The following is a 26,994-nucleotide window of genomic DNA, read 5'->3' as shown; positions in this document are numbered from 1 at the left end:
CCCTCGGGTCTGTGAGGTGTCGGGCGAGGGAAGACGGTTCCCGGGGAGCAGAGCACCAGGAAAGTGGTGAGGAGGGTCCCGAGGGGCAGGCGGGCTGCACGGCTCAGACCGCAGGCTTGGCTCCAGCCCGGGCCGCTCCGCTAGCTGCCCGAGATTGCCCGGCGCTGAGCACGAATCAGCCCGGCCGCAATCGAGCCCCCCCGGGCTCTGGGCGAAGACGTCAAACTGAGCATGCAGCGAGTAGCTACAAGCATTAGTCCTGCTTGCCGTGCGGTTCAACCCCCACACTGCGCGGCGGCCGGCGGGCGTCCGATGCGGAGGAGTCCGCAACGGCCGCCGGCCCGGCCCGAACTAGTGGCGCTAGGCCGGGGACGGGGCGGCGAAGCCGCGGCAAAAACTGCCATGAAGCTGGCGGCCCGGGGCGATCGAGCTGGACACCGGGAACCGGCCGCGGGTGAGCGGGGCCGGGCGGCGCGTCCCGTGTCCCGTGCGTGGGCCGCGAGGTGCCCCGCGTGGGAGGGGCCTTGTGCTCAGCGCTGGCACGCAGCTGGGGGCAGCCTCGAGTGCTCGGGGGGGCGCTGGTCCACACCCCCCATTCCCACCCCCCGTGTCCAGGCTGGAGGCGGGGATGTGTCGGGCCGGGGCCCGCTGCTGGGGGCTCGGGGACAGCAGCCCTGGAGCCCGGGAGGGGGCCCACGACACAGGGCGGGATTGCACGGGGGCGCTGGGCTGGGCTTTCCCTTCCGGGCAGGAGGAGGGCGCCTGGGCCTGGTTGTGTTGGCGGCGCCGAGTGGGGCAGGGCCACAGGCTCCTATAACAGCCCCTAGCTGGTGACCCCTCCCGGGGGGGGGGGTGCATCCAGCCCAGTATCCAGGGCTCCCCCAGTGCACTGCCTTACCAGAGTCTTGGGCTCGTAGGTGTTACCCCAGTACTGATGTTCCACAATGACTTCCCTGTAAGGCAGAGCAACTAGGGCAGCCTTCCCTCCAGCCCCACATCAAGGTAATCACGTGGGAGGCATGGTCTGGGGCCTGCCATCCTCTCCCCACGCCCAGCTCCAGCCCTGCACAGAGCCCTGGGCACTCGCTGTCCGCTCTCTGTGTTAGTCTGTGCAGGGCGTGTGGATAGACGACGGGATAGGATGCTGGACTCGCGTGACCCCCAGGTTCCACATCACACAGAGCCTTCCAGATGCTGGGGGTGTTGGGAGCATTCCACACTGGGGGACAGTTTCTCCAGGAGGAATTGGAAGGCCTTCTCAGCACTCATTATCCAGGGCCCCCATGCGAACCCGCTGCAGGGTCTGCAGCTCAGTGTCTCTCTGGTGCCCGCTGCAAGATGCAGTGTGCTCCTAGTGCCTGGGGCAAGAAGTGACCACGCGAGGGTCTCTAGGAGCTGCGGGGAGAAGAGGTGAATCCTTAGATTCCACAGTGGTGGTGCTGTACAGAACCCTGCAAGACCGAGGTGAGGCGACTCGCCACCTCCCCCAGTCTCTCTCCCAAAGGAGGCCCCCCAGAGCGCTCTCTGGGTTCCTTTGATGTGCTTCAGCGGGGAGCTCAGCTGCCGAGTGGGTCAAGGCTGCAGGTTCCGTGGCTCTGATTTCTGGGTGAATGGGTGGGGCAGATGGTGCTTGGTAAAGGTGAACTTGGTAGAACCAGCTGCTTCTGAGCCCCCCACTTCTCTGTCCCTTCTGCTGGATAGGAGGCCTACATGGAGTACCTGAAGAGCATCAGCTACATTTCCCAGGCGCTGTTGGAGGAAGCAACAGCAGCGAAAGGTACAAAACAGCTTTGTGTTGTTTTCTCCCATCCCCCGAAGGGTGGGTCACTGCCTGGTTACCTCCCTGGATGCACCCCCGGATAGTTGGGGGGAGTCTCCAGAGATTAAAAGCTGTAATGCTGCAAGAACCCCCAGCCTGGGATTCTGCCTCAGCAGGGGTGGGGCTCTGTGTCTTAACCCACAGTTCAGATCTTTGGGCCTTAGGGGTTGTTTTGATTGTTTAATTACTGTAAAAGTGAGCTGTGTGAGGAGTGCTGCACAACTCTCTAATGAAATACAGCCGCGCTGGGACAGCTCTCTGGTACCCAGTAGCTGTCTCTGTGCTCCAGTCCCAGCTGCCTTCATTCCTCCAGCCCCTAGAAAGTGGCAGGGATTGTGTGGGGGTGGGCAGCGGATGATGTACAGTCACTGTCAAGGTTCCTTCCCCACTCTGAACTTTAGGGTACAAATGTGGGGACCTGCATGGACACTTCTAAGCTTAATTACTAGCTTAGGTCTGGTACACTGCCACCATCCAGAAGTCAGTGTCTGGAGCACTTCCTGTCCCCCCAAAATTCTCCCCTCCCTGGGTGGCCTTGAGGGACTTCACCAATTCCCTGGTGAACACAGATCCAAACCCCTTGGATCTTAAAACAAGGAGAAATTAACCATCCCCCTCCTTTCCCCTCACCAATCCCTGGTGAGTCCAGATCCAATCCCCTTGGATCTTAAAACAAGGAAAAATCAATCAGGTTCTTAAAAAGAAAGCTTTTAATTAAAGAAGAAAGGTAAAAATCATCTCTGTAAAATCAGGATGGAAAATTCTTTACAGGGTAATCAAATTCATATAGCCCAGAGAAACCCCCTCTAGCCTTAGGTTCAAAGTTACAGCAAACAGAAGTAAAATCCTCTCAGCAAAAAAGGACATTTACAAGTTGAGAAAACAAAAATAAGACTAACCCGCCTTCCCTGGCTGTTACTTACAAGTTTGAAACATGAGTGACTGGTTCAGAAAGATGTGGAGAGCCTGGATTGACGTCTGGTCCCTCTTAGTCCCAAGAGCGAACAACCCCCAAAACAAAGAGCACAAAGAAAGACTTCCCGCCACCAAGATTTGAAAGTATCTTGTCCCCTTATTGGTCCTCTGTTCAGGTGTCAGCCAGGTATACTGAGCTTCTTAACCCTTTGCAGGTAAAAGAGGCATTAACCCTTAACTATCTGTGGTGTTGCTCTCTACTCACGTGCACGCAGGAGAGCCCTTGGTGGAAGGAAACTGCTGACTCTGAAAATTCCCACTAGCAGGCAGTGTCCAGCAAAAATTTCCAACAGTAACCACCAGACTTGCCACTTCCATGGTGAAAAGCAGGTGCTGGGCTGCTTTTCCCTCGCTCTCCTGCGGCTTCACAGCCCTGAAACATTCGTTTTCCTTCATGGCCTGGGGGCCGCTGCACAGCTGAGGGCTTTCAGACAGGCCTTGTGTAGTGCAGCCGGTCTGTGCACCATCTGACTGCGTGCATGTGCCAAGGACTAAAGGGACGAGGAGCTATTTCACATTGTTGGCTGCCTCTGTGCCGGAACACGGATAACCGTATTCGTCCTTCACGTAGCCGCAGTCTGAGCGAATGGATCAGCAAATCCAGCTGAACCCCAGAGGGATGGATGCTGGCCGTAACTCTGAAATGTTTGTAACTCTGAATCTTGACTTAATACAGCTTTGAAACTTTACTAGACAGAAGAAAAAGGCTGCATTTAAATGAAACAAGCACAGAAACAGTTTCCTTACCCTGTCAAAATCTTTTTTTAAACTTTCCTTTTATTTTTAGTAGTTTCTGTTGAACACCGGACTGTTCTGTACAGGTTTCAGAGTAGCAGCCGCATTGGTCTGTATCCGCAAAAAGAACAGGAGTCTCTGAGGTGCCACAGGTACTCCTGTTCTATGTAGTGTTTGCATTTATTTGCCTCTGCTGGCTGATTGCATACTTCCATTCCAAGTGCAGGGTGCGGTTGACTGGTCATTTCATAACTCTGAGGTTCTGTTCTACCCTCCGAGTCTGTCAGCAGAGCACCTGGGACACTCTGCAGCCAGGAAAGAAAGGGTGCAGCCTCCCTGGCTGCCTCCTGCAGTATGTTGGACCCAGAATGCTCTGGGGCCCTGTTAGACGGCATTGGCGAGGGCTGCTGGAGGCTGCACTGCGTCCGGCGGAGGGCCCAGCTTGGAAAGTCTCTTGTTTTAGAAGGCCCTGGAGAAAGGCAGGCTGCAGTGCTCAGGGAACACTTCCCTTGAGGCAGGGCCCTGTGTCCCGGCTGGCCAAGGAGGAGGGTAGGGTAGAGGACAAGCTGTCCCTGCCCATTGGTTATAACACAAAGCAGCCTGCTGGGAAAGCGGTGCCAGCTGGAGGCCTGGGTGGGTCAAACTCCCCCCAGCACCTTCCTGTCTGGGAAAGGACACCCAGTGACCCCGCCTCTTGCCTGTGCCAGGTGCGAGCGACGTCGTGCTGCCCGACACCCCAAAGATGCTGAAGCTCGCCGAGCAGTGCTTGGAGCGAGCCAAGTCCAGTGCCGCTGTGCTTGGTGAGTTGCCCCCGGCCGCAGGGCCAGGCGGGACACGGCCTGCTGGGCTGAGCTCTGGGGAAGGAGGATTCTTGAGGCTCAAAGCACCTGCTTCTTGCCTCTGGGAGCTGGGGGCCTCTCTCCGGCAGACACACTCCTTGTTGCAGAGCCACCGCATAGGCTACTGACTGAGCATGAATGTTATGGCCCAGGCTGGCCAGCTGCCGCGCCCCCAGCTGAGGTCAGGGGAGTGGCAGCAGGAGGAGGCTGACCTGTATCTGTAGGAGTGGGAGGGAGGGGGTGGGTTTCATTGATTCTCCACCTCCCCACGCAACAGGACCTTGGAGCCTTTGGAGGCAGAGTCCCCAGGGAGGGGAGACTGGTGCTGGCTTCCCTAGCAGGAATGCAGCATTGCCTGCTTCCCTCACCTCTGGTGCTGAGACCTGGGAGGCATCGAGCCAGCAGATCCCTGCCAGTGTCTGGTTCAGGTGCCCATTGTGGAGGCCTCTGGGTGCACAAAGGGGCTCAGGCTGGCTTGCCTGGCCCTGCTGCTCTGAGGCACTCAGGAGCCCCAGGTTTCCCTGCCAGCCTTCACTGCTTGTAGTAACTTCTAAACAAAGCACTTGCTTTGACCCTTTTTTCCCCCAACCCCAGGGAAGGTGAAGCCAGCGGCCCACGAGACGGGCCTCAGCCCTGCTCCCATCTCCAGGCACCGCAGGGTCTTCTCGGATGAAGGGGGGAAGCTGTCTCCCTTCCTCCCCCCAGAGATCTTCCAGAAGCTGCAGATCACCAAAGCTCAGGGCACTAAAAAGTAAGTGAGGTGGACCTGGGGCATGCGTTGTGGAGTCTCCCCAGCCCTCCGGAGGCTGCAGGCTGGGGGGCACGGCATGCGGAGTGAAGAGCCATCCCCTCCCAATGCAACCATGTGCCATAGTGCCAGCTTGACCCAAGTAGGGAGGTTCCCTCCTCTCCACTAGCTGTGCTCCTGTTTCAGGCTGGCAGATGGCGGTTGGCCAAGGGGTTGGATGCTGCCTGCCGAGACCTCTGGAAGCTCCGGACCATGCTCAGGACTTCCCTGCAGAGCTCTGGGCTCCCCCAGTTTTGTGTCTTGCCTCTCAGGAGGATCTGGGTGCTGGGTTTCTAGCAGCCTCCTCAGATGTCAGCCCTTTGGCCAAGGCTCCCAGACGTTCAGGCCTGAGGCAGCTTGGCAGGGGGAGCTCTTTGGTCCAGGCCATTCTGCCCACGCTGAGCCACCTGATTCCAGCTGCCTGCGTGGAGCCCAGCAGTGATGCTGAGGGGCAGGACCTCGGGCACGGGATCGGGAGATGAGGTGTCGCTCCGTGAGCCCCTCCTGCTGGGATTAGTTTCCTCCCTGGTGGAAGAGAAGACGGAGGTTCCTGGTTCAGGGTGCTGCTGTGCCAGGCAAAGAAGGGAAGAATTGTGTGGCCTTCGAGCCTGTCCAAGTTGGGCCAGAATATGGGTGAAGAGAGACTCAGGATTGTCTCTTGCTGCAGCTTCTTGATCTGGGCAGGGCTGATCCAGGTCTCACACTCAGTGTGGGGCCAGCCCTTGCCGGGACGTCCTTCCTCTCCCAGGGTAACTTCGCAGCTCTTGTGTCCTCGCAGGGAGCTCACCCCTCTGGAGGAGGCTTCGCTGCAGAACCAGAAGCTGAGAGCTGCTTACGAGGCCCGGATGGCACGGCTGAACCCCAGCCAGGCTGTGCAGAAGACTTCCCTGGCAAGTGGAGACCCCCTGGCGCGGGCAAGGATCCGGGTGGAAGCTGGAGCCCAGCCAGGCTGCACAGGAAGCCTCCCAGCGTGAAGCATGGGACGGGCAGTCCCTTCATGGCACATCCTCTGTGCTTTCCCCAGGGTACAGCTGCCAGCCGGAGGCTCTGTGAGAGCGGAGTGCTGGAGTCCAGATCTCTGGTGCACTGGTCCCTGCTGCCTGGGAGCCAGGCTCCTCCGGCTGTGGCATCGGGAGAGCCGTGTTTAACAGGTGCTGCTGGGTTGGTCTTAGCTGCAGGAGGATGGGTGTCAGCTGCTGGATAGCACGGCTGGGATGGCCACTCCTGCTCCTTAGAGAAACTGGGCTTCCCAGTGTGGGGATGGCCCAGGGGTTTCCCCTGGCACCTACAGCATCCTGCTGTCGGGTGCGGGAGCTGGAAGGGGATCATGGACCAGCAGAACCCAGACATAATGGGGGATAAAACCAGAGGACCATTCCTTCCCCCCCACTTCGGAATAGCCTGCAGTTGCTCCTGCCTCAGAGCATTCTGGGTAGTGGCATGTAAATAAGCTTGGTTTCCAAGTGGCTGCCACAGCCCCGTGGAGCTGAAGAGGGGCCTGCCCCACCAGCTGTGTGGCCCTGGGCCTGGGCTTTAGGAGTGCCACCACCAGGTGCTCTCATTTGCATGTCCTTACCCAGAGTGCCCTGCATTCCCGGCCATCCCCGAGCCACGTCGGGCTCTGGGAGCATGTGGAGAAGTTTGGGCGTTTCTCGGGTGCAGACGGTTCCTTTCCGAGCATGCTGGACACGAGGGATGGCCTGGCCCGGCCCGGCCCGTGCTCTGCCCCAGCACTCTGCAGTGCACAGGGCTGACATTCTGATGAGGTAGAGGTCGCAGCGAGCTTGTGGGATTGCCAGCGAGGCCTGTCTCTGCTTTGCAGACGCTGTCCCTCCAGCGGCAGATGATGGAGAACCTGGTGATTGCCAAAGCCCGGGAGGAAACAGTATCCTTCCCATCCTGCCCCGGCGGCAGTCAGGGCTCCCCAAGCGCAGCAGAGGAGAAATTCAGTTCTTGGCACAGAGGGTCACCACCTAGTCTGAATCCCAGGGGAAGGGCCAGGGAAATGGCACCTCTTAGATGTAACAGCAGCAGCACTAATGCCAAAGAGACAACTGCTGCTACCAGTGCATCGACTGCTTGTGTCTCCTGAGGGTGTCGGCAGCGTGTCCCAGCCTGGGCTGCTCTAAAGGGATGGGGAGCTGCTCAATTCCCCCAGGGCGCCCTCAGCCCTGTCACTGAGAAGCAGTCATGTCTGCCCCCTCTCCATGCAGGGCTGCACTGGGGTATCGGTGGGTCATGGGGTTCTGGGTTCTGCCAGGTGCTGAATGACGTTTGCTGTGATTGCCTCTGTGCACACTCTTTGTTGAGCCCCTGGCCAGAGGCATGTGCCTCTGAAGCTGGCTGTGCCGAGCTGCAGCCGGTAGTTGCAGGAGAAGCCCTGCCCCTGTGCATGGCCATGGCTGGCTGGGTAGAGACAACTGTGGAGCCTTGACTCAACTTGCCCCAGCTTCAGAGGAAGATGGAGGAGCGCAGGCTGCGGCTGCAGGAAGCTGCCAACAGGTGAGCAAGACCAGGGCTCAGGGAAGGGCCCCTTGTCCGGAGGCCTTTCTGGGGTGGGAGACCCAGCTGTGGTGGGTGAGGAAAGGAAACAGCAAAGCTTCTGTTGGTTAAATGACCCCCCTGATGGGGAGAACTCCCACTTCCTGGCTCCCCTCAGCTGGCCCCAGGGGCTCGGTGAGGAAAGGCTGCTTGTTTGTGGCAGGGCAGAGAGGGATTATGGATGTTCTTGTTTGCACGTCATTACCCCACGTGCTCGCCCATCCTGTAGCTCCCTCCAGTGGGAGCAGGGTTCTGGGAGCGCTGGGAGAGGGGTGTGAGTCCACAAGACTGTCATCAGCGTCCTTCCAAACCAGCATCCAGCAGCTTCTCCAGCCCTGTCTTGTTTGGGTTCCCAACTGCTGCCAACTGCCACTGTGCCCTACAGCAAGCAGAGCTGAGTCAGACACGCTACTGGGCGTGCCCTCGTGTGCCCGCACACCCCCAACACACTTGTGCCTGCCCCATCCTAGCTCCAGTGAAGGCACACACGCAGCTAAAGTGATCTGGCATGGCAGCATATGCTGGGGCTCAGCCCTGGGCGCTCAGGTTGGATCCGAAACTTATGGCCTGTGTGCAACATACTGCCTGTGACCTCCTGGTGCTCCTTTCCCTTCCCCTCTGAGCGCTGCTCGGGGCCCAGCCTTCAGGTGCAGGGTGTTGCAATACTGTTCTGCAGGTGAGCAGCCCCGTTTCCAGACGCCTGTTCCCATTTGGCTGGGTCATTGCATTGCGGCCAGAGCTGGCTGGGCTCTCGAGGTGTCTGCTCTGGGTATTGCTAGAGCTGGTGTCCTGCAGTCTGCTCTCCCGCCCATATGGGTGGCACCCAGCCCTGGCTCCAGACAGAAGGGCAGCACCGGGTCTCTCACCCTGCCCTGTGGTCTCTCTTGGGCAGGAGGTTCTCCAGCAGCATCGCCCTCACCCCCGAGGAGCAGGAGCAGAGGGCACTCTATGCTGCCATCCTGGAGTACGAGCAGGACCATGTGAGTACCGGTGCGGCAGCACCCTGGGAAGTGACTGGCTGGTCACTGTCCCTCCCCTGGAGCGTGCAGGAGCCGGCTGGACCCTGTTCCCTGGCGCGCGGCCCTTGATGCCTGCCTGCTGCGCCACAAGCCATCTGCCCTGGGTCGGTCGGAAGGGGACAGAGCTGGGAGCTAGCCCCAGCGAGGCCAGGCTGTGCTGGGAGTGGCAGAAAGTGCCCAGCCCTGATGCAGGTATTCTGGTCTCTGGCAATGGTGGCAGGAGAGGAAATGGTACTGCTGCTTGGCTCCAGCAGTTGAGAGGGCACAGGCCTCCCTGCTGTTTGACTGCGTCTGGGCAGCAGTGCTGGGGGGGCCATGGCTTTGCTGGGCGGTTGGGAATGCTGGGAGCTTTGCTGGCTGGGAGGAGTCAGTTATCTTTTGGGGTGGCCTTGTCCAGGGCTCCCCCGCTGAGAGCCTCGGCCTCAACTGTTCTCTGCTGCTGTCTCCCCAGGAGTGGCCGAAGCTCTGGAAAGCCAAGCTGAAGAAGAACCCGACAGATCTGTCTCTGGTGTCCGGCCTCATCTCCCACCTCCTCAGGTAGCAGCTAGCAGGAGAGCTGACACGGGCTGAAGGGCCCCTCCTCTCCCCTCCCCCAGCCAAGGCTCTGCGCTGGGGGGTGCCAGGTGGCTGAGAACGTGCAGGTGGCTGGGTGCCATGTCCTGCTGAGTTGCTCCTTGGCTCTCCTGGCCCTAGGCAGAGGGGGTGGCTGCCCAGACAGTGACAGGAGGGGCTTGCCTGGGAGTGCCGTGCACTTGGCCACCAAACTCTGCCCTGCCCCTGGAGGGAGGTGCGGGGAGGATCCTGCTGAGGCTCATAGCCCTGGCGTGGTGCTGTGCTCCCCGCCACGTGGTCTGCAGCTCCCGTTGTCCTGGCAGCGCGCCCCAGGTGAGGCCTGGCTCCTCTCCCCTCCCTGTAGTGAGCATCTGCCCTTTGCTTCTAGCTTCCCCGAGCACCCCATTTCCCAGCTGTTGAAGAAGCTCCAGCATGTGATCTACAGCAGACTGTACCCCTTCGTGAGCCAGAACCTTGCTGACCTCAGCACTGCTTCCAGGGGCTTCTCCTCCCTCTCACTGGATGCTGAGGGACTATTGACCCCAGCGCCTGGGGGCCGGAGACTGAGGTCCTCCCAGAGCTTGTACTGCATGGCCTCCGTCCAGGAGAACAAGGTGAACTTGGGACACAGCCTGTCCACGCCGCCCCTGAGCGAGGGCCTGGGGACAAAGGGCAGCCCGCAGGAAGAGGCGCCTGCCTGCCTGGCTGACCGAGAGGGCTCCTTTGAGGACCTGGAACGGTTCCTGGCAGCGTCCGAGACCTGGCCCACTGGCCCCCCAGCGGAGCCCCAGGCTGCAGCTGAGATGGAGGCCTCTCTGCAGGAGCAGCTGAAAGCCATCGTGAAGGACATTCACAACTCAGTGGGTGAGGGGCGTGTGGGGAGAGGTGTGAGTGATGGGCCCATGTGACAGTCACATGAGGACTGGGTATCCTAGTGAGAGAGACAGGGTCCCGTGGATTGTTCCCTCCAGGGCTTTGTCGTGTGGGAGGGGGAGTAGTGCCACAGCCATGAAGATAACCCAAAGTGCTGGGCCCATTCACCTCTCAGTTACCCAGCGTGTCCTCCCGATCAGTGCATACCCAGCGCCCATAGACCTAACAGCCTGTGCTGTGTCCCAGCATGCACTGCTCTGTCCTGCTCCACGCTCTTGGAGCTGGAGCCTGTCGGGAGGGTGAGAACGTGGCCTGCCGGTGCTGGGTGCCCCTGCTGTGGGGCTCCTCCTTGGTTCTCAGCTGGGCAGAGTCCCCTTCGGAAGATCCACAGAAGGCAGCATGGGCTGCCTGGCCCTTCAGCCGTGGGGTGAAGCTCCCTGCGCTTCCCCACGTGGGGGTCGGAGGAGGCCGAGCGAGTGAGGCAGTTGTGCCAGGTTCTCCTAGCGTTTCTGGCACCTGCGGTGGTGGGCTCCTGGGAGCCGCTGCTGTCATGCTGGTAGGACTGGGGGCCAGCAAGCCACCTCCTGGCTCCGCTGTGACATGTCTGCTTCCTGCTCACCTGCCCCTGCCCTCCCAGGTCGGATTGTTGCAGGCTCCTGGCTCTATCCCGGGCAGGCAAGTGGCAGAGTGTTGCTCCTCCATAACGAACACATGCAGACACAGCGTGCATTGCCGGGCCCCGCCCCACTCTCACTATCAGCGCCTTCAGGAGATGCTTGCTCTACGGGCCGGCAGTGCTTAGAGGGCCTGACCCAGAGTGCTGCCCGTAACACTTCCTCCCCAGACAGGCTGCTCTCCCTGACCCTGCTGGCTTTTGAGGGCCTGAACACCGCCTCCTCCAAGGACCAGTGCCTGGCGCGCATTGAGGAAGCCTTCTTCTCGCCCCTCTGGGCTCCCCTGCTGGCCCTCTACAGGTACCGCGGCTCTCCTGCCCCTCTGGCCTTGCCCTGGGCTCCGCTGGTGTGGGATGGCAGAGCACGGGGCATGGGAAGGGATGCTGCATGTGGGAGCCGAGGCCCAAGGCTTTACCCACCTGTCAGGTTCTACTGGAGAGAGTCCAGTTCTCCAGACTGAGTTCTTGGTGCTAGTGTGTTGCTCTGCGTGTGGAGCCGTGGAAAGGTCAGTGGTGGCTCCGGTGGGGCTGCTGATCCCTTTCCCACAGACAGCGGGGAGCAAGCAGCTGGGCTGTGGGGTTTGAACCCGTCCACGTGTGTCTGTGCATTGGCGTGGAGCACGGCAGGCGGGGCCCAGTGCTCCTGGCAGACATTGCTCTTGTATTAAAGGTCAGGGTGGCTGCAGCCTCTCCCCTCCCTGTGTGAATTCGGAGCAGCCTGCAGGCTCCTAGTGGATACCAGGGCAGCACTTGGCTGGCAGAGGTCAGATGCGCCTGGTTTTCTAGGCCATGCCTGGCTCCCATGTGAGTGGAGCAGTTGGCATGTGTGTGGCAGTGCCATTGTGGGGCCTGGCTGGTGTGGGGTGGCACCAGGCTAGTGTAGGGCAGGAAGAACCCAGCCCGTAGGCTCCCCAGCCCCATGGCCGCGAAGTGCTTGTGGGCAGGATTTGGCAGGACTCTGGGAAGACAGTGCGCTGCTGTGCATTCCACCTGCTTTCTGCTCTGCACCCCGCAGGAGGGTCTACCAGGCCCGGGAGGTGGCCCTGTCCAGGAGCATGGAGCGCCACAGGAACATGCCCCCTTCGGAAATAGGAGTCTCCGCTAACCTCTTCCCCCAGGCCAGCAACGGCCACGCAGCAGGTTCCTACCCTTACAGCACGGCGGTGCAGGAGCTGGGGCTGATCCTTCTGGAGAGCTGCCCACAGAGGAAGCTGGAGTGCATTGGTGAGGCTCACTCTTACTCGGGGGTGTAGGCAGGGGCACCCCAGGAACCTGGCTCGTTTGGTTTGTTTTTTATAAACTTGTCAGTTGATTTTTCAGGAGTGGGTCTGTTTAGGGTAGGAGAGCCCCGAACACCCGGGGTCTATTCTCTGCTCTGCCACTGATTTCCTCTGTGACCTTGGGCAAAATCATGCCCCGAGTATGTGCCTCGGTTTCCCCCACAAGACCCTTCAATGGAAGGACGCACTAGAGAAGGAAAGAGCCACTGTGATTTACTTGTTTCTGCTCTTCTCTCTGGTGAGGGGGGGCCGCTGTATGAGAGCTGCTTTCAGCCCCGTGACTTGGGATCTTAGTCAGAGGCTGCCCCTCTCAAGAGCAGAGATCTCCTGTCCTCACCCCCATCCCTCATTTGGCTCATCTCAACCGTCTGTCTTTACTTTGTGCATCTATATTCTCTTGTTGCGCCATTACCGTCCAGCAGTTTGAGCCTCTCTACCCAAGGCAGCCGTAGGCTGTGATTGCGGCTCTAGGCAGCAAAGCTCTGCTCCGTTCCTTTCTGGGCCTGTCCCTGATGCTCCCTTCGCCGGGAGTCCGTGCTCCAAGCCAGGATCAGGATACAAAACCTTGCCAGCCAGGAATCAACCAGTGAGGAGTCTGGCTGGCCTGGCTTTGCGTTGGGCAGCCAGCAGCTTTAACCCTTCCCAGGCCTTTTCTCCGTCTGGAGACTGCAGTGCGTTTGGTCGGCACTAGCACCAGCTCGCAGGGAGCCAGCAGGAGGCACAGCGTGAGACTGACTTGCTCAGGGCAGTTGAAAATAGAACCTGGGAGCCCTATCCCCCGGTCCCCTTCTCTAACCAGCTGTCTAGAGGTCCCACGCTGCTTGCTGGGAGGAGCAGAGAGCTGTTTGGTTACATGGTATCGGCTGCTCCTCATTTCTGTCTGCAAAACCACCCTCAAAGAAACCAGAAACACATGGACTCCTTCCCTAGTGATCTCCCCTGTGGCAGCAATGGCTTGAGTTGCCACAGGGATGGTAGAGAGGAGGGACAGGTGGCCCTGTGGTTCGGGCACTTGGGAGACCCGGGTTCAGTTCCTTGCTCTGCCACAGATTCCCTGAGGGACCTTGGGCATGTCACTTAGCTCCACCAGCCATAGGGATAATGGCACGAGGCGGGGAGGGTAAATCTGTTTGAGGTTGCCAAGTGCTCAGACGCTGGGGCCATCGAAGTACTTCGGAGAGTCAGGGAACAAGCTGTGATGGTGAACGGGCCAGCTTGTGTGGTGGGGAGCAGGAGAGGAGGTGACCGTGAGACAATCTGTTTGAAGACCTGGGTGCTCGAGGTCCCATACAGTAGCCATCCCCTCTTAGCCAGGGGTGGGAAGAGATATGGGCTGCTAATCATCGATCCCTGGTGCAAACGCAAGGGGTCTGCTTTGGGCCCGAGCATGGCCTGAGAGAGCCACCCTCACCTCCCGCTGCAGTACGAGCCGCTCATGCACGTTGTCACTAACGCTCTGTGGTTTGTGACTTGCAGTGCGAGCCCTTCGTGTGATCTGCGAGTGCGCCGAGGAGTACTGCGCTGCCCGGGAGAGCCAGCCCCAGCCCGCGTCTGCGGCCATGTGAGTGCAGCTTGACTCACCTGGGGACATGCACCGGAGATGGATGCATGGTGGCAGGACATTGAGCCCAGCTGGAGGAGAAGACCAGGGGGATGGGGGGGCGGTAGAAACTAACATCAGTGGAGAGGAGTTGGGGGGCATCTGAGGCCCCAGAGCTCTGTACACCCCCAGGGCTGGAGGAACGTGGTGGGTTCACACCAGACACTCCCCCAGCAAGTGAGGAGCCCAGGTCCCTGCCTGCAGGAGATTGCTCCTGGAGAGCTGCTTGGGGGTGTTACTCTCTTCTGGGGCTGCCTCCTTCCTGCCAGGCAACCTGATTCTGTGGCGGGTTCCCGGTGGCTCACCCTTGTCTCTGGGCTGCATCTGGGAAGCCAGATCCTGCCTGTCAGCCAGGCGGCCGTGGCGGAGCTGGAGCTGGGCCTTGACGGATAGCTTCAGACAGCGCCTCTCCCCATGCGACTTCTCCTGCTGAGCCTGGGCTGTGGCAGGGAATCGCTGGGCCAGGGCTGGCAATTAGTGAGCTTCAATTCTGTCCCTTGGACTTAGCCAGCCAGCGGGAGACGGGAGTGAGAGCAAGGATGTAAGTCCCAGCAGGCCGCAGACGTCCAGCAGGCTCGCTCCAGCAGCAGCTCTCTGGGGAGGGGGAGTGCATGAGGCCTGTCAAAGGCATTAAAGTGGAAGGAAGGAGACAGGCCAGTCACTCAGCTGCCTTGTTCGAGATGGGCAGGGGCAGGGAGAGGCAGTGATAGCAGCAGCTTCTGCCGAGAGTTTGGACTGGGACATTTCAAACAAAGGTGCAAACTCCTCATAAAGTGAGGGGGCAGCGAGGAACACCAGGCCAAGGTGCCCGGCTGTGAGGGGCTACAGCCCCCGGCAGTGGGGAGGAGACTCCCTGACACTCACTGCCGGGCTGTTTTCCCTCCTTAGCTCGCTAGTCGTGTAAAATGGGTCACTCTCGGCAGCTGCCCTGCTGCAGCTTGGCCCGGCTGGTCCTGCTTAGCGCTGCCCCCGCCCCCATCCCCAACTTCCTCTGGCCGTCCCCAGCTCGCAGTTCCTGCTCAGCTCCTCTTCCAAGGCTGCCCACCTCGGAAAGCTGGCAACCTGATGGTGTGTGGCACAGACCCCTGCCCAGCGAGGGCTCTGTCCCCTTCTGCTCCCTGTGTCGGGCTGGAAGGGAGCTGGAGAGGTTATCCAGGCCAGCCCACCACTCTGAGGCAGGGCCACGTGTCCCCAGACTTGTCCAACCTATGCTTCAAAACCCGGCCCTCCAGTTCCAGTGGGGAGAGGAGAAGCCAGCTTTCCAACCCCCGTGCTGCACACAGCCCAGGGCCCTCTGGGTCGAGGCACCCCATGGCAGAGTCCATGGAGCGGAGCGGGGTTCTGACCGTGCCGGTTGATGGGGGACAGTCTCCTGCCAGGGCGTATCCTGGAATGCATTTACATCTCTGCCCCGGAGACGGCTGGATGGAACCCTTGGGGTCCGGGCCTGGGGGACCAGGAAGCTGAGCAGAACGGATGTTCAGCCACGGCACCGCCCCCCGCTCCCTTGGGAGCCCCCGAGGCTGGGCTGAACGGCAGTGACCCGCTGGAAGTGGAAGGGGCCCGCAGCCTCCCCCAGTCCTCACTGCTCTCCTGGAAGTAGCAGAAGTGAGAGCCGGGCCAGGCCTGGTTCTTGGCCGCGCTGGGCTGGGGCCGTACAGCTGGGTGAGGCAGTGGGGAGCTCTGCCAACCAGCCAGGTGCGAGCGCCCTGAGCGCAGCCGGCCCGAGGCTCCCGTCCAAGCCATTGTGGCCGAGCTCCGTCCTTTCCCAGTGCAGCCTGTAGGTGGCACCCTCCTGCTTCATGGTGCAGCTTCTGTGTCTCCCCCGCCCCCCACCTCAGCCCCCCTTCGCATGGTACAAAACCCTGGCAGCTGATGCAGCAGGACGCCCTTTCTGCTGGGCTGTGGTTACTGGAGCCCCGGGCAGCTGCCTTGCTCCTCTTGTTCCCCAGGTTCCACTCTATGCCTGGCTTCTTAGGGGATCCTCCTGCGTTGTCTGGGGCAGCCCAGCTCTTGGGAGATGAATGATCCCGAAGCATCTTCTGGGGCCTGTGGGCATCATTGTGCTGCACTGAGCTGGCCCGATGCTGTGGGGCAGGGAGTATGTTTGCCCTGTCTGTGCCTTTCTTCTGGTTCCACGCACCCCCGCGGGCGGGCCTGCCTGCTGCCGTCAGGCTGGCCTCCTTCGGCGGTCTGTGTTCTTCGGGGACCTGGTGTCGTCTCTGACCCTGGAGGCTGTTCTGTGCCTCCTGCTGAGAACTGAAGCACGTGCAGCTGATGGAAACCGGGGGGGGGGCTCCTTCCTGGGATGGCTTGTCAGTGACTGATCCTGATTATTGCTGCCCATGCTTGGCGTGCCCCAGGGGCCCTAGCCAGCGTGTTCAGCTTTTGCTGTTCATTAATCCTTTGTTACCTGGGGATGTCTGACCCCTACCCACCCCGCAGTGCCTGGTGGGTAGCTCCTGCCCCTCCCCCCAGCTAAGGGCCGGTTAGCTCAGGGCCCTGCACTGCAGCCCCTAGGAGCTGAGAGACTCGCTGGGGGGCTTCCAAACCCCGCTGCTCTCCACGAGACTCCCAGGGCTGTGGGCAGGGCCTGGGCTCAGCTTTCTTCCAGCTCAGTGTCTGGGGCAGGGACAGTGAAGGCTGCCCAGTGCTGGCGTCTGCATCTGAGAGCAGGTATCCGTGCTCCTCAGAGAGTCTGCTAGCGGAAGAGCCATAGGTGTCAGCATACGCTTCCTAGGCATGCTCTGCCCAGCCCCTTGTCCAACCCATAGCACTTCTGCCGTTCCAGCCCTGGGCCCCCTCTCCTCTCGGCCAGTACCTCTCAGTCCTCCCCCATGGGCACCCGCTTGGCGGCATTCCATCCCTGGGCCCCCTCTCTCGGCCAGCGCCCCTCAGTCCTGCCCTGTGGGCACCCGCTTGGCGCCATTCCAGCTGTGGTCCCCTCTCCTCTTGGCCAGCACCCCTCAGTCCTGCCCTGTGGGCACTCGCTTGGTGCCATTCCAGCCCTGTGCCCCCTCTCGGCCAGCACCCCTCAGTCCTGCCCCACTACCCCGTGGGCACCTGCTTGGCACCATTCCAGCCCTGGGCCCCGTCTCCTCTCAGCCAGCACCCTCAGTCCTGCCCCACTGCCCTGTGGGCACCCGCTTGGCACCATTCCAGCCCTGGGCCCCCTTTCCTCTCAGCCAGCGCCCTCAGTCCTGCCCCGCTGCCCTGTGGGCACCCGCTTGGTGCCATTCCAGCCCAATGGAAAGGGGGTTTTGAAGTGAAATCTGTTCCCATGTAACCCTGACTCACTGTCCCGGGGCAGAGGACAGCAGAGCGGTGAGTGCTGGGATGGAATGGAGCCCGCTGGCAGTTACCCAGGGAATGTGTCACTGCTGCCTGCCAAGCCCTGGTGATTCACCTGTCCGGGGCCTTCACACCTAGTGTAGGGACACAGATGCCAAACTAGAAACATTGAAACTGGACGCCAGCTGCTCCTGAGGCATCCACCGCAGATCAGCCGCTGTCCAGCCTGACGGGAACCATTGGTTCAGCTTGCTTGGAGCTGCCTGGTATCGGCAGGGACACCTCTTGTGCCCTTGCTAGCCTGGGTACTGACTGCTGCTTTGAAGTGACAGGCATGGGCTGTGCTGGGAAAAGGCCCATTGGCCCAGCCGATCTCTACTCCCCAAGCCTTCCCTCTGTCCATGGGGCTGGAACAGTGTGTGCAGTGCAGGGCCTGAGAGCCACTGAACCAAACTAAACCCTGGATGTGATGGAAACCACTTCAAGCCAGGGGTGCAGCTGCACCCCTCGGTCCAGCACCTCTGCCTCTGTCGTGCCTGCTCGGGTTTCTGCTGGGCTCTGTTCTGCCCCTGCGTTCTGAGTCTCTGCTGGCGATGGCGCAGGGAACAGAAACCCCGGATGGCTGCGTTTCCAGACTGAGCTGGCAGCGTTGGTGCTTGGGGAGACTGAATCTTGTGTTATCCTTCTCTGGTCCCGTCTCCTGGGGATCACGAAGCACTGGCAAGCCAGCGCATCTCGCAGCACCTTTGGGAGGAAGGTGAATAGTCTCCCCAGACAGGGAAACTGAGGCAGGGGAAGGGAGGTGACGTCCTGCAGTCACGCAGGGAGCTGTTGGCAGAGGCAGACACACCAGGCCTCTGCTGGGCCATGCTGCTCCTGTCCTTGTCTTGCAAAGTCAGTGCTCTGGGTCTGGATCTCCTGTGGGGAGAATCCCGCTACCCTTAGGGCTGGTAAGTTACCTTCCCTGTCCTGCTGCCCCTTGGCCAGGCCCCCTCTCCTGCCGGTGACCAGCTGTAGCACACAGGCTCCCGGCAGGCCTCCTGCTTCTGCCTGGAATTGATTTATGCACTAACATTCCTCCTAGAGTCGATGGCAATGGGCACTGCAGCAAACCCTCTGCCAGCCGGAGAAGGACCTGCCAGGTAGGGGGGGATGTCTCAGCTCCTTCGGGGGAGTAACCTGATTGTGACCTGTGCTCCCTGCAGTGGTGCCGATGACCTCTTGCCCATCCTGGCCTACGTGGTGCTGAAGAGTAACCTCCCCCAGCTAGTGGCGGAATGTGCGGCGCTGGAGGAGTTTATCCACGAAGGGTAGGAATGGGGCGGGGGGACGGGACGAGGATTCCTCCTGCTGACTCAGTTCCTTTGGTGCTGGTGGCTCTGTGCACCACCCATTCCGGACTAAATAAAGCCAACTCTGCATTTCTGAGCAGTTAACGCCTGGCTGTTCTGTGCCAGATGCTGGAGGTGGCTTCTCTGGGCCCCATTCCAGCAGGCGATAGGCCAGTGAGTGGGTGAGCTGGCCCACCTCCTGTGGCAGCTGGGAAGGGGCTGGCACCGGAGCGGGGCCGGGGAGGGTGGGAAATGCCAGTATGGGAAGGTTATGGTATTTGGGAACCTGGCACCAGATACTTCCTGCCCTTCACCAACTTCACTCGTTCAGCCAGGATGCTGACCAGAGTGGGGCACCACCCACAGTTCCCCTCTCCTGCGCTGCTTTGCCTTTCCCCCGGTACTGATTCCCAGCGAGACCCCTGGAGATTTGCCGATGGCTTCACCATGCACTGGATTCCCCCCATCCACAGCAGCAGTCAGTGCCTGGGGTGTCTGGGGTCAGTGGCCTCTTCTCTCCTGCAGCTGTGATGATGCCTGTCACCCCCCTCGAGCATCCAGCTACGTAGCAATTGCTTCCCTCCAGGAGAGGGCAGCACTTTAAAGAGATTTAGCAGAACCCATCACAATACAGGACTGGATCTAGCTCTCGCCTGCCCTTCTCCATGAAGCTGCAGGGAGAACTGAGGCAGAGGGACTGGGCTGGGTGCTGTGGCCACGCCACCAAAAAGTGCCGTGGGCAGAGCTGTCCTGGAACCGCAACTTCCATCCTGTGAATATTTCACATTTCAAAGCAAGTGTTTGGTTCCAGATTGGACCAAGGTGCTGGGTGCGAGATTCTCTGTGGGACGGACCCGTCCAAATTGAGTCTGGATTGGAAGCACCAAACTGGAGTTTTTTCAAGGATTTCTGTGCCTGGCTCCGTGGTCATCCCGTATGCCATACTCCCTCTGGAGCTGCTGCAGACCCAGGAGCATGGGGACAGAGGGAGCCTGGTTGGCAGGGAGCTGGGCAGGTGGGCTGCCGTCGTGGGCAGTCGTGGAAAGCTGGCTGTTGGAATGGACACTTTCCTGCAGAATGTTTCGATTCCATGAAATCAGCACTTTCCAGCGGGTAACTTTGTGCCAGCTCTAGCCAAGGGCTCTTTAGTGACAGCTCCGTTTGGGCTCTGGCTCCTTTCACACAGCATCCTCTAGCTGCAGGCTGGGCCACCAGGTCAGTGCCGGGTACTTGACAGCATCCCCTCCTGCAATGCTCGGGTTCCTTCGCCCCGCAGTGCCCTGGGCTCCCCTGTGTAGCCTGAGATTTGTGTGGCTGGCACCTCAAGGTGCTTAGACTGCAGAGCTGCTGCTGCTCGCCCTGAGAGGTGACCGCATCTCTGCTGCCCGGCTCCCTAGACTGAGCCTGCCCCAGGGCACAGCTGGGGTGTCCTTGTGGGTAGGGCATTGGGCTGGGACTCAGCAGATGTGGGTTCAGTTCTGATCCCTGCCACAGGCTCTTAGGTGACCCCAGATAAGTGCTCTAACCCTCAGGTTAGTGCCTCCATTCCCCAAAGTAGCACCCTAACCCCATTGGTCCCACTCCCTGCACCCTCTGAGCACTGGGGAGGGGAGTCTCCGAAGTCCGGCGGGAGGCTGGGCCTGCCTTGCCACCTTGCAGCTGCTCTGAGTGGTTAGAGGAGCTGCTTATGCGGATGAGGCTCCCTCCAACTGCCCGTTCCCCTCAGGAATCCCATGGTGAGGAGAGAGGAGCATTGACCCTGTCAGTGCCAGTGGCATATTGTGTTGACAAAGGCGGCGCGAGCCAGAGGCCTTAGAAATATGACAAGCTCTGTGCAAACCAGCCCGCTGCCTCCCCGCTCACACCCTGCTTTCCACAGCCCAGCTGAGCCAGCAATCTGCTGCCACGCCCTGACGTGTAACACGTCTGAGCAAGGCGGGAGTGTCTGGGCGAGGTGGGCAGCCCGGCTGCAGCTGGCAGGGCCTGGCTGAGCCCTGATGGTACAACAGGCGGCTGAGATGAGCACGGGGCAGCCTGGGATGTGTTTGAGAGGGAGCTCAGCAGTGTGAGCCCAAGAGCTGCTCCTGGAGGGGCCCTTCTGGCTCATTGGCCCCTCAGCCCCCTGCACTGCTGCTTTCACAGGGCTGAAACCAGCCATTTGTCGCCCCTGCGAAGCCCCCTCCCACTCCTATCTGCAGATCAGATTTTCAATCCCCCCTTCAGTGTGGCCACATCTGTGTGGTGGCTGCTCCCTGCATGCTGAGATCCAAGAGAGCGCCCTCCTCAGGCAGCCTCGGTGCCTGCAGACCTTTGCCCACCTAGACCCAGGGGCGAGGAGGGGTTTCTGCATGGGGCAGCTGGTTTGGCTGGATTCACACGGTGTGGCCCCAGGGGTTCCCGGGAGCCAGTTTGGACCCTTCAGTAGGGCTGGCTCTGGGCACCAGCAAATGAAGCACGTGCTTGGGGCGGCCCTGCCCTCAGGGTCCTGTGGTTTGATCAGTAAGATTCCCTTCGCAGCCCTGGCCAGTGCTGTGGGATAGAGTGGTGGGAGCCAGGCTGGCTGTCCTGGGGTGGTGGAGACCTAGCATGCAAACCCTGCTCTGACCCCCAGGCCCGGTCTCCGCCCCCACAGCCAGTGGGGAGCCACTGGTTGGTCTCTTGCTGCCGGCCCTGCTGGGGACAGTCGCTAGCTGTGGCTCCCAGAGCACTTCAGACACGGTGGAGCCTGATGTCCCTGTCCCCAGGACATGGGTGGGGACTGAGGGGCAGGGCCTCCCCTGCAGACCCAGCGAGTCAGTGCAGAGCTAATGTTAGAGCCCGAGTCTGGCTGCCACTTCTAATGTTGGCGTTAAGTGTCTGACGAAGCCAGAGCGAGCCGTTGGGCTGCCCCAGGGCCAGGCAGAGCCGCTGGCCGAGGCCAGGCCCCTCGGCTTGGCCAGGGAGCTGTCACAGCAAGTTTGAAACTGAACGAGCTTCGTCGGCCCCCTAGAGTGGGCGGCTGGGGGGAACTGGGCTGATCTGGCCCAGTACGGCTGCTGGCCCCTTTCTCAGCAGCCAGCTGAGAGCTCCACACCAGGGGTTATGCTGGGAGGGAAGTAGCGCCCCCCCCCATGGGGCCCTGGCCCCCTTGGCGTGCCCAGGGGTTTGCTTGCCCTCTTGCCAGGGGAGATGTGCCCCTTGGCAAGGGTGGTATGTCTTGTGCTGGGCTGGAACATCACGTGAGAGGGGCTGGCGGTTCCCTGAGAGGCTGGGAGCCCTGGGCTGAGGTAGCTGCCCGACCAGGTGCCCTGTACCCAATTGGGCCATGTACTTGGTGGGGAGTGGCAGGGGGACCCCAGGTCCCAAGGAGTTAACGGTGCTTTCTTGGTGTGGCGGGCAGGGGAGGGAGGGGACAAAGCTGCTGGTGGCCCTGGGAAAGCAGAACAGTGGATTTCTGTGAGCAGCATGGCATCCTCACTCCTTCTCATGTCCTGCTGCCCAGCCCTGAGCACTAACCCAGCAGGCTCTGGCTCTGTGCGGTCAAGGTTCCAGGCAGGCCGCCAAGCTGCAGCAGAAGCTCTGGCCTGTTCCTACTGAGCCATCCTTGTGATCCTATTAGCGCCAATCAAACGTGAAGAGACTCAAACCGGCTCCTCAGGATGGGGGCCTTGCAATCAAAGGGGCTGCAAAATGGGGGGGCTTTAATCCCCCTCATGCTCTCACTGGTCTCCCCAGGCCTTTGGCAGCAGCTGTTTGGCTTGTCGTGTGCAGAAGGGGGTTGGGAGAACAGGCCCTGGCAGTGGAAGAGGGGAATTGGTGGGCTCAAAGGACACAACTCAAAAGGATCTGGGGCACTGACAGGGCTGCATCCGAAGGTGGCTGATGATGCCTCCTTGAGAGTGTTCCAGTGACTTGTCCCCACTGAGGCATTTGAGATTCAGGGTTCCCATCCTTCCAAAACCCTCTGACTTTGCAGGATTCCCTGTTGGCGGGAACAGGCCCTACTCTCAGGGAGAATTGATTTAAATCACAGATTTTAATCATGTTTTGTATCTGTACTTTTAGTTATTTTCCTAAAGAAAAGTTGATTCTCACTGGTTGGTAACAGTTAAAACACGCTGATTTGCAGTTAAATATAGCCTTTACACTACATTGGGTCCAGCTTTTCACTAATCAGGAGAATGCACTGAATCTAGAAACATTTATTTAAGCACTTACGTAGCTTAACTTGCATTCATTGAGATTCTTAATTTTTCATTGCTAGAAAATGGTGAGTGATACATTTCTGCTTTACTGGATGATAAATATTTTACTTGTGATTTGTGTCAAGTTCTGTTTGGATAGAAATTCAAATTCAATTAAAAATGCACAAAACCAGCATTTAATTATTTTTTTTTTAATTTAGTAGAACTTCCGCAACAGTTTGGGAGACATAAGAAAAGTTATTTGAAATGCAAAACGTGTTTTGATCAACTTTTTAAACTAACAGATTTGTTACACAAAGGAAGTACTGTCTGTGCTAGTAAACTCAAGAGATTGTTTCTGGTTGTTGTGTCTTGTAGGATGATAGAACTAGTAGATCACATCCTCTCATGCCTAGTTTTTTTCAGAGAACAGAAGAGGAAAACAAGCTTTCCTGCTTTTTCAGTCCTGGCTGGTTTCTTAACTTTGAATGAGCTAGTCACTGAACTGAATGAGTTAAATAAACTGACATGAAGACAGTATTCTCTCTGCACCTGCAGAAGAGGCCGCTTCTGTCAAAAGCTAGTTTAGCCCTTCCACAAATTCAGGCTCCAGGGACTTCCTCCAGTTCAGGGCTTTGACTGTCTTTAAAACTTGGCAGCAGACACGTATTGCTTCATATTGCATTTAACGTAAATGATTGTAACAGATGATGATAAATTGTGGCCTTACCCTAGGTTGTCAATTTCAGATTTAATTTTAATGGGTTTATTTTTCAAGCAGAGCCCTATAATTGCTCTATCCCAGAGCACTCGCCGCCGGGGTAAGGTGGAGGCCAGCGGTCTGGGAAAGAGAGGGGAAGACTGAGCTTACACTATCACTGCCCTTGGACAAGTTGCTGCCTCTGTGTCCACGGGTGGGACAGGCGTAGCGAGGCGGTTAGTGCATGCCGGGGAGGCTCAGAACTCGCAGTGGAAAGGGGTTAGAGCTGTCTGCATGACCAGGCGGGTGGTGCATGCCCCACTAGGAGATGGGGTGGGGTTGTCTCCAAGGTAGGTCATGCTACTGATTGAAATCCCTCCCTGTGGCTTTCGGGGTGCCCTGATCTCTCTTGTTTCTGTGCCAGGTACCTGATCGGAGAGGAGGGGTACTGCCTGACCTCCCTGCAGAGCGCACTATCCTATGTGGAGTCCTTGCACAGAGAAGCCATGGTGAAGTAATGGGGCTTCACATCCGCCTGCTGAGCAGATGGGCTCCGCCCTGATCACTCAAACCCCCCTCGGCTGGGAGATGCAGCTGACACACGTCTTCCGGAGGCATTACCTGGGGCCCGACTTGAAGAGAAAGGCCCAGACATTCCCCCCGTTCCCTACCCCTTTGTCCTGCCTGCTGTGAAGGGCAGGGCATGTTTTGTGCAATGTTTTGGGGTGGCAGTGACCCGGGGTTGCTGCTTGGGTTGCTCTGCGCCTGTCCTGCTAACTGTAACCCCTGCGGAGCGAGGGGAGAACAAGCTGCTGACAGGATTCGACCAGTGACTGCTGTTGTTAGGACCTGTCTTGATGCTTTTTAGGAGCCTGTCTTTGCTGCTTTTGTGTGGGGCTTCCTGCAGCCTCCCCCTGGAGCACAGGGACGGGGAGGTGGGGCTGCAGCAGGCGATTACTGTCCTGCCGTCCCCTGGAGGGCTCTCCGCTGGACAGCTGACCTTGCTGGATCTAGGGAGGGCTTTGAGCTGAGCACAGGGTCTCCTTAGGGGCCACCAGGCCTGGCCAGAGCGAGTGTTGGCTGTTGGGGAGGGAAGCCTGAAACAGGCCCCAGCTTTGTGACTCCTCGTCTCGAATGTTGCCTGTGTGGCCACTGCAGGGTCCCTGGGCACTGCAGCTTCCAGCACGGACGGTTTTATCCTCTAAGGGACATTGACCGTGTGCTGCCAGAAGCTGCTGTTGGGCATCAGCACCATGCTCCCTGCGGCTGTAGCGCCTGCTCGCCCGCCCCCCAGGCTGCGCCAGCGTTTGAACTGTGTATTTAAAGTGTGTGAGAAAGAGAGAGAGAAAGAGCGGCTGTGATACTGTGTCTCAGCACCCGTCTCATTTCAGCTGCTCCCCAAGGAGCCCTGTAGGCTGCCTCTGGAGCCTGTTCTGGGTGGGTGCTGGAGTCTGATTCTGCCAGCTAATGCGGTGCTAGCGTCTGTGCACAGCGCTTGGCGGTGGAGCCAGAGGCTAGTGTGTGTCTGGGGTGGGGGGCAGCATGTTCCAGTTCCAGAGGAGAGTTGGGCGGAACCTGTGTGTTTGTTCTCCGTGACTCTGCACAGATGCTCAGTTCTGACCAGACAATGGCTGGGGGGGCAGGGGTGTGGCACTACTACCCCCCAGGCTGGGGAGTGCTGTGCCCATGGGAGCTAGGGATGCAGGGCAGCGATTTCCACTGCCTCAGCTACTGGGCTCATTTCAGCTGGAGCTTTAAATGCTACTGACCATGGGGCAAAATCCCTGGCAGTGAAAAACTACTGGATCTGCTGGAGTTACTTGAAATCCTCCTTGGAGAGGGTGTTCGAGCCGGCCGCGGTGCCTGTCAATGGGGAGGTGAGTGAAGAACCCAGTGTGTCCCCCAGGAGAAATGTCCTGGCCATCCCTGCCCCCTTCGGGCTCAGGGAGATTGGTGGCACTGCCCTGGGCATGGCTGGGAGAGCTGTGATCTTCCGGGGGTGTGGGGATGCAAGCTGTGCAGAGTAAAAGGGGCTTGTATTAATTTCGATGGAATAGCAGGACCCAAAGAGTCATGGGTGTTAACAGACCCTGTCGCTGTCCAACTCTAAGCAGTGTCAAACGAGGTCTGGGTTTGGTATACGGAGACCTCGGCCTTCTTCGCACCATGGCAAACAACCCTGAAAATCCTTCGGACCTTGTGTTAAAGAGACGAGACAAGGAAAAGCAGATAAAGCCTTGCCCTGGGAAGTGTTAAATAGGATTTTCATGTTAACAACACCCTGTTTGCTGTCCCTATAGCTGGAGAGATTTTAGCTGGAACCCCCCTCTGCCAGTCTCGCGGCCAATGAGAACTGTCCTGCTGGGGAAAGGAGGAGTGAGCTGGGTGCAGCTGTCGTTGTTATTCCTGTTCTGTTTCCTAAGGAGACAAGACAAGACGAACACACACAGAAGGGGAGGGAAAGGAACAGCAAAGAGACAATGCAACCTCTGTCTCTGGTGCTGACTTCTGTTAACCTCGCTGGTGGAAAAACACTGGCACGGCACACGGGCTGCCCAGCTCCGGTGAGCCCCAGCAAACTCATTCCAGCTTTGGGCTGGGCAGGGCGCTGCTTTTAGCTGCCTCTCTGCTCCCAGCGGTGTGCAGAATATACAGTCTCAACCAGCTAAGCCGGAGGGGAGGGTGAGGAAAGAAGAACTAAGGTGGGGAAGCGAAAGGACCTAGGGGGAGGAAGGAGATGAATTCTCACATCCCAGGTGTGGGTTACCCTGGTGCTGGAAGAGGTGTTGACGTCATCTGGGTCCCTCTTTCTGGCCCGGTCAGGACCTCTCTCAGGATTAGGGTGACGAATGCCCAGGGTCCCAGGAGACGGAGTGGCAGCCAGGATGGTGAAGCTTACTCCAGTAGCTAATTTTTCTCCCCACTGTCTCTTTAAGGACCCCCCCCAAGGGAGTGGTGGGCAGAATAACTCATCCCCTTGTTATTTTGTCTGCCAGTTAGGCCTAGTTTCCTACACGCCAGTTTTGGTTCTCGTGATTGCTGGGTGCACACGTCTCTTGTTCACCCAGCAGGATCTTAACACAATCCTTGAGTTACAGCAATAGGCCTCTTGGTTAGACTAACTTGGCCTTTCTGTCACCCATTGCACCTTTCCCACCACCACCTGTTCTAGGTGATTGTGAGCTTAGAACTCGTGCACTTGGCACTGCTGAGCTCACCCAATGGGCCAATCTGCTTCACTCCGTCCAGGAACTTCCATGGCAGCTCCCGGGGCCTGGATTCCTGAGAGCTCATGAGAGCAGCAGAGCCACGTGTGTCTTGGGGCTGGATGGTAGGACTGGGGCAGCTGTTTCCCTCCATAGAGCCCTGGGCTTGGGTGTGGGGAGAGCTGGGCCACGCTCCAGTTGGTTGGGGCCTTTGCACCGTGCTCAGCCGTAGCAATGGCTGATCTGTACTCATCTGGCAGCTGCCCTACACAGGAGGGCAGGGAGCAATGGGACCTGCCCATCACTCTCTTCCCTGCAATGGGAACCTCCACTCAGCATGTTCTTTGGGCTCCCAAAAAGGAGATTTCTTCTGTTTCAAAGCCACCTTCTCTAGCTGTTGAAGGTTGAGCTGGCCGGTGGCTGTGTGTATAACCGGGTGTGTTCTGTCCCTGCCATTCACCACTCTACTCTCTCTCTTTCAAGGCTGCTTTGTTTTACGGTGGAGGGATTGTACTGTAATAAACGCTGCTCCCCACACCCACAGGTGTGTCAGTGCTGGTTCCTCGCCTGAGTTCCAGGCCATGACTTCAGAAGCAGGGAAGGAGCTGCA

General features: G+C 59.1%; 1 protein-coding gene across 1 annotated transcript; it reads left to right on the top strand.

Moving 5' to 3' along the window:
* Positions 1-366: 366 nt before the first annotated feature.
* On the top strand, positions 367-26,925 carry VPS9D1 (VPS9 domain containing 1). Its single transcript, XM_032764217.2, has 15 exons — positions 367-454; positions 1,702-1,777; positions 4,237-4,329; positions 4,963-5,119; positions 5,934-6,045; positions 6,978-7,040; positions 7,605-7,657; positions 8,589-8,676; positions 9,167-9,252; positions 9,656-10,131; positions 10,985-11,114; positions 11,829-12,037; positions 13,570-13,654; positions 18,190-18,294; positions 23,603-26,925. The coding sequence occupies exons 2-15, from the start codon at positions 1,711-1,713 to the stop codon at positions 23,694-23,696; spliced, it is 1,818 nt and encodes a 605-aa protein (XP_032620108.1). The 5' UTR covers positions 367-454; positions 1,702-1,710; the 3' UTR covers positions 23,697-26,925.
* The last annotated feature ends 69 nt before the right edge of the window (positions 26,926-26,994 follow it).

This window comes from Chelonoidis abingdonii, chromosome 19 (genome assembly GCF_003597395.2).
Source record: "Chelonoidis abingdonii isolate Lonesome George chromosome 19, CheloAbing_2.0, whole genome shotgun sequence".
NCBI lineage: Eukaryota > Metazoa > Chordata > Testudines > Testudinidae > Chelonoidis > Chelonoidis abingdonii.
The sequence above is the reverse complement of the archived record's forward strand: the minus strand, read 5'-3'. Positions and strand labels throughout refer to the sequence as shown.